Below are 17,594 nucleotides of genomic sequence, written 5' to 3'. Positions count from 1 at the left end.
CATTTGAGTGCCACGCCCTGTATGCCGATCGCTTGCAGCCTTTCCAATAGCCTCGAGTGGGAGATGGTAACAAAGGCTGAAGAGAGGTCTAATAACACCAGTATCACTGGGTTCCCAGCATCCACCCCCAGTCTCAGAGAATCGGTCACAGCCAGAAGCACCGTCTCTGTGCTGTACCCTGGGCAAAAGCCAGATTGTGAGGGATCAAGGATCTGGTTGAGTTCAAGGTAGGATCCCAATTGTTTGTTTATTAGGCCTTCGAGATGTTTGCCCAGTTTTTATTTCCTTTAAATTGATAGGCTGAAAACTGTCTAGTGTATGGAGGGTCGTTTTTAACTGCTCTTACTGGGAGATAGTGGTCTCTATGAAATTAAATGAAATACCAGCATTTGTAAAGCGCACAGCTACCTCCAGAGAGGTGTCCTGGCGCTGGGGGCCATCGGGAAGATTAAGCAAGCTATTGCCCAGACTCACATGGTGCTGCTGGGCTAACCTGCCGCGGCACTGGGGATCGAACCGTGAACCCCGTGGTCTGGAGTCAGGCACCCTGGCCGCTGCGTCACACCTCTTCCACAAATATGACCTTAAAGGGGGCAGTATGGAATTTTGAATAAATGTGAGAAATTTTCACCTGGAAGAAATTGGCCAAGGAGTCACAGAGGTCCTGGGATTTCGAGGGAGACTGAATGCACGCTTGTGGAGTGATAAAATCATGTACTATATCAAAAAGAACTTTGGGGTAATTACCAGCTAGTTCAATTTGGTTTATGATAAACCTCCGCCTAGCAGATTTGATATTATGGTGGTAGCAGGACATCGCTTGTTTATACCGATCCTTATCTTGAGGCTCATTCCTTCTGCGCTAGCGCCTCTCATAATTCTTGCACTTTGACTTTTCTAGTTTTAACTCTGGTGAGAACCACGGGGCTAAAGATCGATGATAGGTGGAACCGTGATTTTTGTATGAAACGGTTGCGTCCAGCGCAGCCGTTAGGGCAGAGATGAAGGATTCCAGCAATTCAGAGCCCTCTGGGTTATTTCGTGGTGGCTTAGGATGGAAAGCTTTGCGAAAGGCTTCAGGAGTGAGTTTATGCCAAAGTCTATGGGCATCTCGTCGCGGTCTGGTGTTCTTAGTTGTACTTGGGGAATGAAAAGACAGCACCTCAAAAGTGATTTTGCAGGTTTGTATGTTGAGTGGGTGTTCCTGTAGTGTACATTTGGCACGTGTGAAGTAGCACGGAGTATGTGTATTAGTATAAGTACTGAAGCCGGTATGATACATTTTGGATACACCTGGTTTAGCTGCGCACAGGTTGGAGGATGAGGACTGTTTCCACAGACAGAGGACATTTATTGCTTGCATTCCTGTGGCTGTAGGGACGAGATCTAGACACTAAAGTGAGGAGGATGGACACAGGACTTCCTTTAGGCATGTCTGAAGGCTTTGTTAGCAAGCGGCTCATGATTAGTTCTTCATGATCACTACAGTATGGTGGATAGTAGGGATGAGGGGTAGCACTGCAGTTTTTGTTGCTCAAGGTGAAGACATTTTTGGGTAAGGTCTGCCCTTTTATCTACCCCTCATTACTACTTCAGGGAGGCTGATGACAGCCAGGTGCACACACCGCACATGTCACTGTCATCATGTTGTGGTTGCTCCAATTTGGAGAAAGTCCAGGTGTTAACCTCTATGAGAAGCACCACTTTACACAAAGGAGAGCAGCCTGAGACATGCACATGGAAGAATATAATCAGAAACTGAGTCTGAAGTTTGAGAAACAGGATCCAGCTCTCCACCCCAGAAAATGTGTATAAAAGCAAAACCCAAACGATTCCACTTTGTTTTAGTTCCAATTTCGTCATGACTAAGGAAGCAAGCTCAATTCTACGGGTGAGGGTACATCACCTGAAGTCAGCACTTTCCTCTGAAGGTACTGCGGATCTCTGTAGGGCCTAGAGAAGTCTGCCTGTCTGGTTATAGAAGGAAGGAGCCTGCCTGGACCTAGCAAGTGGGAAAAAAAACTGTTCAGGAGAACACCCAGAGAGAGGCATAAACACCTGAGAATAAAGTAATGAGTGACCCATGCTGTAGAGGATTTCCCAGGTTCCTAGCATGAACCGCAAAAAATACACGTGCTACCGCACATCACCCCCCGTGGGAAGCAACTACCTTGGTGTTTGCATTGCCCAGTCAGGGCTGCAACTGCCACTGTCTTTGTAACAGCCTATTTGGGGCAGTAACTGCCTTGGTGTTTGCATTGGCCCAATTGGAGCACTAACTTCTGTGGTATTCACATCAGCCCAGTTCGGGTTAGCACCACAAGAGACTTGTGACCAAGATCACTACCTTGTATACACTGATCCAATTGTGTAGTATTGTGTATTGTAGCATCGAGTACTGCTGTAAGATTAACATTAGAAATTACTTTCTTTAAAAGAAAACACTGGGCTGGACATTGAACTTATTGTGTCTGTTGGTTGATTGTTGTGTTCTGAGCTCAAGCTCCTCACACTACCCCCTCGAGAAGCTTGGGACTGCTCACCCTTGATACCATGACAGTCTGGTATGGAAAGAGTTGTATTTGGCCCAGTTGTTAGAGCCGTAATAGGACTGGCCCTAGGATACCAGTTGCATATGACCTGAACCACCAGGTTTGAGGTCCATTAACCCCTATCGGCTCTCTTTCCCCTAAACAGGGTCTGATATTAAGCAAAAGAATAAAAATTGAACCTGGAGATAGGGAGCATGAGAGGATGATAGAATTTGCTTTTTAATAGTAACCAGAACAAAATGTCTCAAATGTACACAATAGAACCTATGTAAAGTGGTACAGGGATTCCTCTAATTAAGTGCCCTCATCCTGCAGACATGTACTCATTGAAATCAGGGAATGCCTCAGTGACTTTGGTGTAATACTTCAATGAATTATTATGAACTCAATTATTCTACTAGGGAGACTATTCTCAAAAGTAATAGAGTGTCACCTGATAATATAAAGTTGACTCAACTTCCATTTCAAAGCGTAGGTGTTGTTAGTGTTATATCACAATATTGTGGTCGAAACATCAACCTGCAAGAATACTGTATTCACAATATAGACTTCAAACAAATCTTCAACATAAGTAGACAGGAGAAAATAATAATAAATCCATACGTCTTTATTTGTAATATTAGTAAATCTATATTTATTTATACTTACCTTAACAATGTGCTGGCTGTCGATATCAGGGATACAATATTTTTACAGGTCCATATTTCAGCCACGATGTAGTGACATACAATAGCATCATGTGTTACTTGGTTCACTGCCATCATCCAGTGATGCCAATCGTGTTTCTGCATGTTTCTGCATGTTGATATTCTAATTGAATATTAGACAGGCTTTAAGATGTCTTGATGAATGGAAAATATCTCTGCTGCGACTGAGAATCACTTACCTGAATGAATGCCGGAACGTATCCTTAGCTGAGCATCTGAAATGTGGGGTATCTTAAAGGTGTAACAAACAGCGATTAGATCCAAAGCCATTCTTGAGATTTCAGTTATATGTTTTATCCCATTTTCTTTGGGTACGCCTGAAACAACCATATCTGAAAAAAACATGAATCTAAATGGTCAATATATATTCACATAAGTGGAAAACAGTAAGATATGCCCATCTATACCTGAGTATCATGCATTGCCACTCTTTTAGATTTCTTAATATACATTACCACATGGTTGTTCTATTGGTGTTCTCAGTACACATTACCACAGTGTCACTTGCAGTTTTAAGTATCTACCTATGGGTGGAATGTCAGCTATGCAAGGGTAAGATCATGTTAGAACGTGGAGGGAGTTGAAGGACTGAAGAGAGACTGTTGTTTCAAGCTGGGGATGGGATGCAATAAAGGAGTTAAAGAAGAAGAAATCTGTGTGCGGTGCTTCTTTATATGGCGACAAGTGATGACTGTGCAGGGGACAGACATTGAGGCATCCTCACCCCCCAATGTGGGTGAACATAACATTCGATCAGTTTCAATCAATGCAAATAGAACAACACAATCGAATAATAGAAAGCAAAACCCCTATAACCTAAAAGAGTTACTTTCACACCTGAAAAACATGACACAAATCCAGGTAACTTATTGAAACTGATCTCTTGCCTACTACTCAACTGCCGCTCAGCAATGAAATACGCCTCAGACATTGTTGACCTCATCTTAAACCAGGAAGTGGACGTGTCCATCCTAATGGAATCGTGGCTATCTGAATCATCTTCGTCATACTTAGATCTACCGGTTTCACCAAACAACAAGATTGTTACACTAAACCGACTAAACAAATTAGGCGGAGGCATTGCTTGTATCCATCGATCTAATATCTCTATCGTGAAACTTCACTCTGACCCCCTCAAATCATGTGAATACCTCGGACTCTCTGTAAGATCTACAGATAACCACATCTGCAAACTACACAATGACATGTTCATAGACCAACTAATGGATATCATTAAAACAAACTCCACCCCTCATTCCAATGATATATTCCTTGGAGACTTCAACCTTCATTGGGACGACCTCTATGATAATAAGGTCAAAGCAGTTAAAGATTTTCTAGCAGACCAATCCCTAGCGCAAGCCTGTACTCTACTAACCAATACTAAAGGTGCTACATTAGACTGGATCATCTCCAAAGAAAAAGCGATTAAAACTATCTCGATCATTCCTTGCGACTGGTCAAACCACCATATGAATACCTTCCAAATACCCGCCACAAAAAATAAATCAACCTCATAATCAGTCAAACCCAGACAATGGGGTCGAGACACAAAATGCCTAAACTTGGAGAAACTAGCAGCATGTTGCGAGAAAGCACTCCAACCTCCTAATAATATATCATACGTTAGCGAACTCACGGAACACTACAACTCCATGATGACAAAACTAATTGACTCCATTGCCCAATTAAAACTCAAAAGAATACCGGATAAAACAAAAACCCATGGTTTAATGGATCTCTGAATGAAGAAAGACGAAAACTGAGACTAACTGAACGAAAATGGAGACAACACCCAACTAAAACTGCTAAGAAAAACCAGAAATGCCTACAACAAAAGTATACTAAAATCTAAAAAATACTTCTTTAGAATGGAACTTGACAATGCCAAAAGCAGACCGAGTAAACCTTTCGAAATATTAAAACAATAATCTAACAAAATGGCCAAATCCTCCCTTCTAACATCAAATTCCCAAATTAGCAGTGAGGAATTCTCATCCTTCTTTACAGCTAAAGCTACTCCCTAGAGAACGAGCTCAGGACTGCTGCTGATAATCCAGCTGTCCTAAAGGGTATATTAGTGGATTGTTCGGTCCAACCCGCTCAGCCAAAGCCCAAAAATAAAACTCAATGGTTAACCTTCAAACTATATGATCACAGAGATATTGGCAAAACCTTATTATCTATAAAACCGAACAATCACTACAATGATCCTCCCCCCCTCGAAATGTTTGACTACAATTAACCATATTGTCATCCCCATTTGGACTGCGATCATCAATGCATCGCTATCTCAAGGATCCATACCAGCCTGCCTAAAAATGGGCCAAGTCATCCCTATCTTAAAAAATCCTACAGAAAACCCCTCAGACCCAAACAACTTCTGACCTGTAACCAACATTCCCATGCTAGCCAAAGTACTGTAAAAATGTGTTCAACAACAACTAAACAAACACATTACTGAATTCAAGCTATTAAATTACTGCCAATTGGGGTTTAGACCAGGTCACAGGAGCGAAACAGCAATTCTGCATATAGTGGATTACGGCCTACTTGCACTAGACCATAATGAAACTTGTCTGCTAGCTGCTCTAGACCTCTCGTTTGCATTCCACACTGTAAACCATGGCAAAATTCTAGATAGACTTGATAATAGGATGGGACTATCTGGAACAGTCCTAGAATGGTTTAAATCTTTCTTAGAGAATAGATTGCAAAGATTTCTGGTGAATCAAAAACTGTCTTTACTATCCCCATATTTATTTGGAGTACCACAAGGCTCAACACTATCCCCATCATTATTTAATCTCTATATCGAAATTTTACAGCAGGCGAACATCTCCTTCCACATGTATGTGGGTGACACACAGATGTATATTAAGATCATGTCACTGGAAGAGATCAAGACGATGAACCAGGCATTAAAGAAGACTATTCATTGGCTAACAATCACCTTAAGCTAAACTTGCAAACATCAGAATGTCTCTTGATCCCCCCCAAAAAAGCTCTGCAGTGATGAAGGATTGGACCAAGATGATCCTTGCGTTAAATTGTACTCCGATCCTAGTGGACTCAACCAAGTCGCTAGGAATTACACTAGATAAGAACCTAAACATGCGAACCCACATCGACATGATGACAAAAACTGCCCACTTTCACCTGAGCTATCTTAGAAAACTGAAACCATTCATCAAAACAACAGACCTGAAAACGGCAGTCCAGGCATTAGTCATCTTGAGGATTGAATACAGTTGTACAACTTTATCAGGACTACCAAAGTTCTCAACAACCCCGCTCAAAGCTTGTCTTAATTCAAACGCAATACTCATAACAGGATCTAGAAAATTTTACCACATCTCGCCACATTTGAAAGCACTCAATTGGCTGCCATACGAAGCAAGAATACAACTAAAGATGGCATGTATCACACACAAAGCGATACACTACAAAACTCCACTGTACCTAGCCCAGAAAATTATGATATCTGGAGGTAGCAGATTCTCTCGGAGCTCTAGCGATCTATTACTGAAACCCTCATTCATGCGTAAGAAGAAAACGTATGATACAGCATTCTCAGGACCCGCACCATGAATATGGAATTCACTTCACCCGAACATTTGTTTTGTGCACACATTGGCCAGCACTCCTTCCCCTTTGCGAATGTTTACAAAAACATTTTTTAAGAGCAGGGATTGGTCCCACGGACCACTGCTTACTCTTAAAATAAAAATAAAACTTTTTTTTTTTTAAAAACACATCTCGCTGTCCTTAAACGAAAACGGGCTGCATTTTAAAAAAAAGATTTATTTATTTAAAACCAATTACAGACATGGTGGTCTGCTGACCCTAGCAGGATACCATCCCTGTGATTTTAGTGACTCTCAATAGGTCGCAATCCAGGACCTCCCTCATTATTATTCATGAGGTAGGTCTATTTGCGACCCACTGGAAATTGTAAAATGTGTCAAAGACATATTTGTAGATTGGTGTTTACAATTACCAAATTGCAAACATTTGGTATTCAGAAATCGCAAACTATTACCTTTGTACATGTGACCCCAGATTCCTGCCTATACAATCTCCTTCCAAGATTTTTGCGAGACAAACATATGCTTGTGAGGAAACCTTTGACATTTGGACCTACATCTTTTTAACTTATTACTGTTTATCAACATGATTTTAAATATTTCATACATGAAGCAATGATTTTGTTTTAAAAAAGCGTGTTTAATATAATTCACAGAACTTTGGCCTATACTTACAAGCATCTCCAATAGTTTCCACTTTATAAACGTCATAATGATCAATGATGTCATCAAATGTCGTGTAGAGTTTATTCAGAAAGTTAACCACTTGATGGGGCGTGCTTACACCAGACAGCTGTGTAAAACCCACAATATCACTGAAATATGGAAGGAAACAAAATAAGTGCATCATTCTTTTAACTGCATAAACTGCTCGTAGATATCTCCACCTACTGTGCCATATTGGTTAAGGCGGCTGGATAAAAGCTGGAAGATAAGATGCCACTTTTATCTCACTGTACAACGGTTTTCAGAAACATTCGGAATGTGGTTAGGTGATTTTTTAAAATTCTTCTTGCTTAATGTTTTCTGAAACTCATCTATTTGTTGATCACCTAAGAGCAAGCTTGCATGTGATAACCATGAGCCATTATTACTTCTTTCAAAACTGTCTGCTATTGCCATCACTCTAAATAATGTTCAGCATGACTCATAAAAGCACACTATTGCCTGATGTTTCAGTAACTCAATGTTTGTTTTCCACTTTCAAAATGGAAGCTGAAGTATTTTCCTGACACTAAAAGCCCTACCTCAGCATTTTGCTCAGCAGTCATCTGCAGTAGGTGCATGTCTGCTGTGCTAGAACTAGTCACCATCTTTTTAATGAAAAACAATAATTTTACATCTCTGCATTAACTTGCAAACATGCTTGTCAATCAGAGATGATTCCAGTAAAAGAGTGGATTCGTATTAATGGTGATGACTAATATGAGTCATCTTTTGTAGTTTGTGCGAAAGTGAATATTATTATTTTCAAAATGCTTCCTTAAAAACCCTATGTGCAGAATTTACGTTTAAAAATGAAGTGTGTTTAATGTAAAAATTGTAGTAAGGAACCATACTTAAATACCATAAGCTTGTATTATAGTAATGAAGCATGTATTATTATTGACATCGCTGAAGGTGCCATGATCCCACATGAAGACCAATAATACTGAATTGCTTGTTTTTCACTTTTAATGATCACTGTGCAAGATGCTTTTCTTCTCTTTGCTACAGACTTTGCAATTTTGGAAGCTACTGTTTATTACTTAATGAATAGACATTTGCTGTATTTGAGGACTGATAGTGAGGTTCTCATCGCAAAAGATGTAGACAGCAGGGAGAATTATTCAAGGAGAGAAAATTTGAGAAACAAGAAAGGATGTGCTGCAACATCCAAGGACACATGGCTAAAAGGCAATTGTACTCTAGTTGGAAGATGGGGAGTAAACCTGTTCCCAGGCGCGTGCTGAATTCTTATAGGCCAAAATAAAGAAGAAAGAATATTAATGTTGTAACATAGAAAACATGTTTTTATATTATTGCGTGTTCCCTAAACTAATTAGCAATATTTGGGCAGCCCAATCTACCCTTGTGATCTTGGGTAGCAGAAATTATCAGGTAAAGACTCCTACAAGGGATTACACTTAAAGATCAATTTCAGTCAATTTCTGCATTACTGTTGGATGCCCTAATAGTGACATCAGAAATGAATTATCCTCAAAATATATTCAATAAAGACAACAAGGCAGAGCACATTGATTCAGTTTCTTAAGGAGATCAGCTGGTGCAGGTTTATGCTTATGTTTGATTCTCTCATCAGGACCCTTCATGGGTATTCGAACTGACACCTTTAATCCTTCTCGCATTTATCTTGACTTATCTTAGGACAGGGAAGTTTCTTTGTGGAACGAGATTTTTATATTGCATTGCATTGATGCTTTACTTTGATTTGCTAAATCGACTTACCTTACAACTAAATATTGACTGATTGATTAGGTTAACCTTTAATGATGAACTTGGAGAAAAATACTTTAATAAAGAATGAGAAACTAAAACATTTAAAAATAAAACCCTTTAACTCAACTTAACTCTCTTTATTGCCTGAACTAAAAGTGATATAGATTTATAACGATTCATATTAATTTAAGCTCTTTATGTCTGAGATGACATTAAAGATCCATCGACCTGTTAACGCAGAATTTATGGGGATGAGTAAGTGATAGGAGAACCGCGTGCTCCAGCAGTTATTTGTTGCCACTACAATGTTCAAACATTGTGTTCTGCTTCTAACATTCATAGAGCAGCACATGGTTATACAATGAGCCACTGAACAGCTAACAGAGTAGGCTTGCAAAGGTTCTCTTGAGAACATTCCTAGATGTATCTTTTTGTACTACGTTTTAGCAACATTTCAACAACAACATGTCACGATGAATGTTTACCATGGGACTAGAGAGAGAGGACGATGGACCATCAGAAGATGCTTTCCTATTGGCTAGTGATGATCTAACATTTGAAGTTTACAACATGTTCTGAGCTATCCTATATAGGTTGTGTTCCTAGTTTGAGAGCTATTGCATTCAATGCCTAGCTCCCCTGCCATACCCTTTAGCATTTGACTGTGCTACTCTTGCCTGAATTGCTGTGAACTACTACTAACAGTGATTTTCTGTTTCCTGATGCCTTTTTGGAGACTTTCTCCATGCTGATCATAGCTACTGTTGTGATTATTTCCTTTTACCTGTTTTAACGGTTGCTACTGCAGCTGTCAGGAAACTCGGCTGAGTTTCTAGAACTACTTTTTTATGGGGAGTTTGACCTCTCATAGATTTTAGCCTGTTGTTACAAATCTCTCTTGCTCTTTTCCAAAGGAACTCTTTATGGGTTCTGGCTAGTATAGGTTAGGTCCTTTAGATTAAGATAGAGACTAATTCCTTAATAGAATATGTTGTTATTTTGTATGCTGTCTCTAACCAAAACCAAAAATTTTCTTGATATTTCTGTTAACAAACTTATCTGACTAACTGGAATAAAAAGACAAAAATACAGACTAATCTCTGAATGAGAAAATAAAACTTTAAAACTTCACCAAACCTCTCATCATTGACTGAACATTAAATACTTTAAGTTGCAGATTATTTTAGAAATGTATTTGGGTTGTGCTCCATTTTCACACGGTGGCAAAGATTTATCGACCTGAAGAAGAAATTGGCGTGGAAATTGGAGATTCTCTTAGTAAATTTCAATGTGGAGCTGTTTATGAAATGTTCCGAGATTTCCACGCTCGCAAATGTGAAATATATATTATCCTTCCTTAACCTATATTTAGGTCTTAGGACCACATTTGTTTTCCATGTTTCTCACTATTGATTAAATTAAGAGCTAAACAAAACACAATAAAATGGTGGGAAGTAGATGAGTGAAGTTAGTACCCAGATGACAAGCCAGAGGACATCTCAAGGTAAGGCTCCATTGGGGAATTCTGTTCCGGTAGTCCCTAGGCTGCTACAGGGCATAAGTAGTTTCTCTATAATGCCAGAGCAAACTGAGGCAACAAACAAGGAGTCATAGTCATATGTTGTGTTGCATTCTGACTTTAAGGGCTGATGTGGCCATAAAAAGCAAGAGACCGCCCACCCAACACATAGAGGTATAGACAAGATGGTGCCTGTGGCTGTGATTCCAAGAGGCCTGGATCACTGAAGAGAGTGGTTAGCATCTATATAGTGCAGAATAAGAAAATGATATACAAAAATGTTTAAATTATTTAAAGTTTCTTTTATACATTTGTCCCTGATGTATATGTGCCACAGTAAGCTATTCAAAATGTCACTACATAATAGCATGCTAGAAAGAGAAAGCACAGCTAATAAATATCATTTTCATGCATATGTGGAACTTTTAATTTTAAGGAGCAGTAGCTTATATCAGAATCACTGAAAAGATCGTAGTCATTAGCCACTAACCTCTGGACCAAATTAGTTGTGCAAGAATCAAGTCTGGTATGATGACACAGAAGAAGACCCACAGGAATCAATCCATAGGAACCCAGGAGGCACTTGTTAGCTCTAAAGCATGAACTCAATTTCCGATAATATGGTGAACGGACTTATTGCGAAGAAATTGGGTGGAGAATGTCTCTCATCGGTGAGTAATTATGTTCATCCTGCACTGGTGATGGAGTTTCCCGATTTGTGTCCGTCTGTGACAGGGATGGTGGACCACATAAACAGAGAGCAGTCTGGCCAGGGCCAACAGTAACGTTATGATGTACTTCCCCACCAGACCCATGGCTAAATTGGGGTAAAATAGTTAATATATACCCCCTAGCTGAGTTACTGGAGGCATTTAATAGGGTTCTGGAAGACACAGAGCATGGGAGTTTTGCAACCTTAAGAATGATGTGCACCTGTTACTAAAGCAGTATGTGGGTGAAGTACAAAGACAACAGGTGTCGGATAGGCAGGCGGGATTTATAATTCTTTGAACTCTGCATACCTACGGCTATAGAGGAGACTCTCCTGAGAGCTTGTTGGTCCTATGATAGAAGTCCTGATCTAAAAGAGGTTTTGTGGGATGCTCAGTTCATATAAACATTCTAGGCCAGTGTGAGTAATTACTTAAAATGCTGAACCAGTTTTGTGGCAAACTACTGGGATGTCTAGACAGATCAGAAATTAAATATCGTGACACTCAAATATCATTGACAAGAATATCGTTTTTTGAAGTAAGTAATATAATTTGAGAGAATATTGATGTTTTTAATATCGCCTTCAGTAATATAGTTGTTAAAATATTGTTTTAAAATCTTTTTAATGTTTTTTAGTTAGATCATAATATATAAATGTTATTTTTTTTTTAACTATAGGTTGTTATTTTAAGTAATTTTGATTTTTTTATTGAAGTATTAACATAAATGTATAGTGTTGCAGTGGGTTGTTGGGTTTGTAGGTGTTTGGGTGGATAGTTAATTAGATAATAATTACTTATGAATTATTTAATGCATTTTATTTAATTATATGATTGATATTTATTAACCGTGGGCAATGAACTCCGCTCGCAGAGATTTTAGAACTACGCATTACATTGAAAACACGGAATTCATGCAAAAATTCCAATTCCCCCAAGTAGGGGAGTTAGCTACTGCACCCACAACTCATTGATAAGACAACTTAACCTTTACATGCTAAAAAACATATAACCAATTCACAAAAGTGAACTTTGAAAAATATTAGGCAATGAGAGAGGTGATGAGTTTGGGGTCACCCCTAACCTAGGGGGAGGACCAAGCAGATGCCTTGAACACAAAGAACATATCATGCTGGACGATTCGGTGGTGGTCCCATCCTCCTAGGACCACCCCAAGCAAAGTTATGGGCAAAAATACAATGCCAACCAAAGGCCCAGCAAAGCATTATGGGGCGAGAGTCTAGAGTACAGTGAATATTACAGTATTAGCTCGCAGCTGAGCTGGGACAGCCTTCCCCTTGAGGAATGTTTTGATTTTGGATACTATAATATTCACTTCACTCTAGAATCTCGTCCCATAATGCTTTGCAGGGCCTTTGGTTGGGATTGTATTTTTGCCCATAACTGTGCTTGGGGTGGTCCTAGGATGATGGGACCACCACCGAATTGTTCAGCATGATGTGCTCTTTGTGTTCAAGGCATCTGCTTGGTTCTTTCCCTAGGTTAGGGAGGACCCAAAATCATCACCTCTCTCACTGCTTGCTGTATTTTCATTTTCACTTTTGTGAGATGACTATATTATCAAAGGTATATGAGGTTTCTGTTTTATTAATTGGCATGAGATGGAACAGAGTTATGGAGCAGAGTCCACAGAGTTTTTGTTCGACTGCAGAAGTCCGTGTACTGGTACTCCGCCAACTACACCCACCCTTAATATTTATTATGTAAATAATGTAATACCTTTCTATTTTCATTCTATGGTATTTGCGGGCTGTTAGGTTTGTAGATGTATAGGGTGGCAAGGTAATTAAGTAATAATAATTAAACAATGAATTATTAATTGTTAATTGATTATTTAATATATTTTTAATCATGTAAAATATTGAAAACTGATTTATTTTGCTTCATTTAGTTGTGCCATGCTAGGTTTGTAAGGGGTCTAGTGTGGGAAGCAAATTAAGTAATAATTAACTAACTATTAATAATTGAAAATAATAATTGAATTGATTTTTAATTATGTACATTTTGGAATACTGATTTATTTCACTTATATTTTAGTTGTAGGCTGCTAGGTTTGTAAGGGTATAGGATGAGAAGTTAATTTGTATTAATTAATTAGCACTTAATTATTAATTGTTAATTAATGATTTATGTGATTTTAAATGAGTAATTATTGAATACTTTTTTGTTATATTTTAGATATAGGAGGGTAACTATGTAAATTGATTAATTGTTTATTATATATCTATACATATAGATATATAATACACAATTAATCAATTTACATATAGTTACTATTAAATTTTTTTTTTTAATTATGAATTAATAACTTCCCTCCCTATACACCTACAACCCTACCCACCTATATCTAAAGTATAACTAAAAAAGTATTCAATAATTACTTATTTAAAATCACATAAATCATTAATTAACAAAAAATATTAAACTCTTCATTTAAATATTACTAAATACCAAAAAACATATATATCTTGGTATTTAAAAATATTTATATTAAGAGTATAATATTTTTCTACATTCATAGGGTTACTCATATATTTAACGTGCATGAAGTGAAGTACTTTCCCTTATCCTGCTTGGAGTACAATAGGATTATTAAAATTATCCTCTTAACAGTTTGGCACTTTTTCTACTGTTGCGCTGGTTAGAGTGGGAATAGTAAATTTCACCCCTTTGAAATCCATCGCTTTCCCTACTGTTTCACATATTGGATCTGGAATAGTACATTTTGACCCTGTGAAGTCCAACACTTTCGCTATTGTTGTGCTGTTTGGAGTGGGGACAGTACATTTTACCCGTCCAAAATCCAACACTTTCCCTTCTGTTGCCCTGTTTGGAGTGAGAATAGTAAATGTAACCCATTCGAAGTCCAACACTTTCCCTACTGTTGTCTTGTTTGGAGTGGTAGTAGGAAATTTAATTTAACGGCTCTGAAGTTCAACACTTTTCCTACTGTTACACAGATTGGAGTAAGAATAGTCAATTTCACCCCTCTGAAGTCCAAAGCTTTCCCTACTGTTGTACGGACTGGAGTGGGAATACTAAATGTTACCCCTATAAAGTCTAACACTTTCCCTACTGTTCCACAGTTTGGAGCGGAAATAGTAAATCTCACCCTTCCAAAGTCCAACACTTTACCTACAGTTGAACTGACCGGAGTAGGAATTGTAAATCTATCTCTTCCAAAGTTCAACACTTAGGTGCCGATCACGATCCGGTAAAAACCGGGTACGAACCGTCGGACGGAGCAAATTCTCCGTCCGACGCGTACCCGGTCGTCAAAACAAGGAATTACAATTCGCACGGAACACCATTTCCGTACGATTCGAAAAAAAGCCCGACCGAACAAAATAAACCTACCAATGCGATCCGGGAAAGGGCCGACCTGACGTCGGGACGCTCGCAGCCTGCCATTCACGAACCAGGAATCACGATTCGCACCGACGTCATCCCGCACGGTGAATATTTTCCGGCTGCCAAAAACTGCCGGGAAATCAGAACGACGCGAACAAGGACCACCAGTACGCGACGGACAGACAGGACGACGCGAACAAGGAGGACCAGTACGCGACGGACAGACATGGACCCGAACCTACGTGTCATCCCGGCCCTCATAGCAGTCCACCTCCTCTACAGGTTACGACGCAGACGCCGCAGAAGGTCAGAATAACGAAGGGAGGGGGGAAAGTGGGGTGGGGGTGGCAGGACCAGGGCAGGCCACAAAACCCCCACCAAAGTCACACACCACACATGCCCAGGACATACCTGACACCCATGCCCTGGTCACTACGAGGGGGTGGGGGCGTGTCCAGCTAAGCCAGCGACCGCCACAACGGAAGTCCGTCACCACGCGAACCGGCAACACAACCAGACCGGTACGTCCCGTACCCACGCCTGAAGAGCGTGGGTATGAGACGTACCACGCCCACACCCACGTCACCCCAACAATGGCGGGACGGATCGTACCCACGTGGCAAAGGCCTGGGTACGGCCCGCACAAGCATCACATAGCGTGGGGACGGACATGTACGGACCGTACCCCCACCCCCCTATGCATGGAACGTACACCCACCCCACCAGTGTAAGTACGACTCGTACCCTCACCCTCGTATGCATGGAGCGTACCCCCACCCCAACAGTGTAAGTACGACCCGTACCCTCACCCGCGTATGCATGGAGCGTACCCCCACCCCAACCGCGTATGTACGTACCGTACCCCCACCCCAACAGTGTAAGTACGACCCGTACCCTCACCCGTGTATGCATGGAGCGTACCCCCACCCCAACCGTGTATGTACGTACCGTACCCCCACCCCAACAGTGTAAGTACGACCCGTACCGTCACCCTCGTATGCATGGAGCGTACCCCCACCCCAACAGTGTAAGTACGACCCGTACCCTCACCCTCGTATGCATGGAGCGTACCCCCACCCCAACAGTGTAAGTATGACCCGTACCCTCACCCGCGTATGCATGGAGCGTACCCCCACCCCAACCGCGTAGGTACGTACCGTACCCCCACCCCAACAGTGTAAGTACGACCCGTACCCTCACCCTCATATGCATGGAGCGTACCCCCACCCCAACAGTGTAAGTACGACCCGTACCCTCACCCGCGTATGCATGGAGCGTACCCCCACCCCAACCGCGTATGTACGTACCGTACCCCCACCTCAACAGTGTAAGTACGACCCGTACCCTCACCCTCGTATGCATGGAGCGTACCCCCACCCCAACAGTGTAAGTACGACCCTTACCCTCACCCTCGTATGCATGGAGCGTACCCCCACCCCAACAGTGTAAGTACGACCCCTACCCTCACCCTCGTATGCATGGAGCGTACCCCCACCCCAACAGTGTAAGTACGACCCGTACCCTCACCCGCGTATGCATGGAGCGTACCCCCACCCCAACAGTGTAAGTACGACCCGTACCCTCACCCTCGTATGCATGGAGCGTACCCCCACCCCAACAGTGTAAGTACGACCCGTACCCTCACCCTCGTATGCATGGAGCGTACCCCCACCCCAACAGTGTAAGTACGACCCGTACCCTCACCCTCGTATGCATGGAGCGTACCCCCACCCCAACCGCGTATGTACGTACCGTACCCTCACCCTCGTATGCATGGAGCGTACCCCCACCGTGTATGTTCCAAGCGTACATATCCAGAAATAGGAGGTGTGTGTGCAGAGTCCTCCCAGCAGTGCCCTGAGACAGGAGGGGTGGGTGTGGAGTCCTCCCAGCAGTGCCCTGAGACAGGAGGGGTGGGTGTGGAGTCCTCCCAGCAGTGCCCTGAGACAGGAGGGGTGGGTGTGGAGTCCTCCCAGCAGTGCACTGAGACAGAAGGGGTGTGTGCCTATCACTCCCAGCAGTGCCCTGAGACAGGAGGTGTGTGTGCAGAGTCCTCCCAGCAGTGCCCAGACCCAGGAGGGGTGTGTGCAGAGTCCTCCCAGCAGTGCCCAGAGACAGGAGGGGTGTGTGCCTATCACTAACAGCAGTGCCCTGAGACAGGAGGGGTGGGTACAGAGTGCTCCCAGCAGTGCCCTGAGACAGGAGGTGTGTGTGCAGAGTCCTCCCAGCAGTGCCCTGAGACAGGAGGGGTGGGTGTGGAGTCCTCCCAGCAGTGCCCTGAGACAGGAGGGGTGGGTGTGGAGTCCTCCCAGCAGTGCCCTGAGACAGGAGGGGTGGGTGTGGAGTCCTCCCAGCAGTGCCCTGAGACAGGAGGGGTGGGTGTGGAGTCCTCCCAGCAGTGCCCTGAGACAGGAGGGGTGGGTGTGGAGTCCTCCCAGCAGTGCCCTGAGACAGGAGGGGTGGGTGTGGAGTCCTCCCAGCAGTGCCCTGAGACAGAAGGGGTGTGTGCCTATCACTCCCAGCAGTGCCCTGAGACAGGAGGTGTGTGTGCAGAGTCCTCCCAGCAGTGCCCAGACGCAGGAGGTGTGTGTGCAGAGTCCTCCCAGCAGTGCCCAGAGACAGGAGGGGTGTGTGCCTATCACTAACAGCAGTGCCCTGAGACAGGAGGGGTGGGTACAGAGTGCTCCCAGCAGTGCCCTGAGACA

General features: G+C 42.1%; 1 protein-coding gene across 1 annotated transcript in view; it reads right to left on the bottom strand.

The window, feature by feature from the left end:
- LOC146834616 (atrial natriuretic peptide receptor 1-like) overlaps positions 1–17,594 on the bottom strand; it is a 961,499-nt gene that overhangs the window by 169,843 nt on the left and 774,062 nt on the right. The window contains exons 24-25 of the mRNA XM_085602083.1: positions 7,522–7,661; positions 3,439–3,591 (exon numbers count right to left, since the gene is read on the bottom strand). Of these exons, the coding sequence (XP_085458209.1) occupies positions 3,439–3,591; positions 7,522–7,661 (293 nt within the window). The remainder of the gene's footprint in view (positions 1–3,438; positions 3,592–7,521; positions 7,662–17,594) is intronic.

This window comes from Triturus cristatus, chromosome 4_2 (assembly GCF_964204655.1).
Source record: "Triturus cristatus chromosome 4_2, aTriCri1.1, whole genome shotgun sequence".
In the NCBI taxonomy this organism is placed as follows: Eukaryota; Metazoa; Chordata; class Amphibia; order Caudata; family Salamandridae; genus Triturus; species Triturus cristatus.
This window is presented reverse-complemented; position numbering and strand designations above follow the sequence as displayed.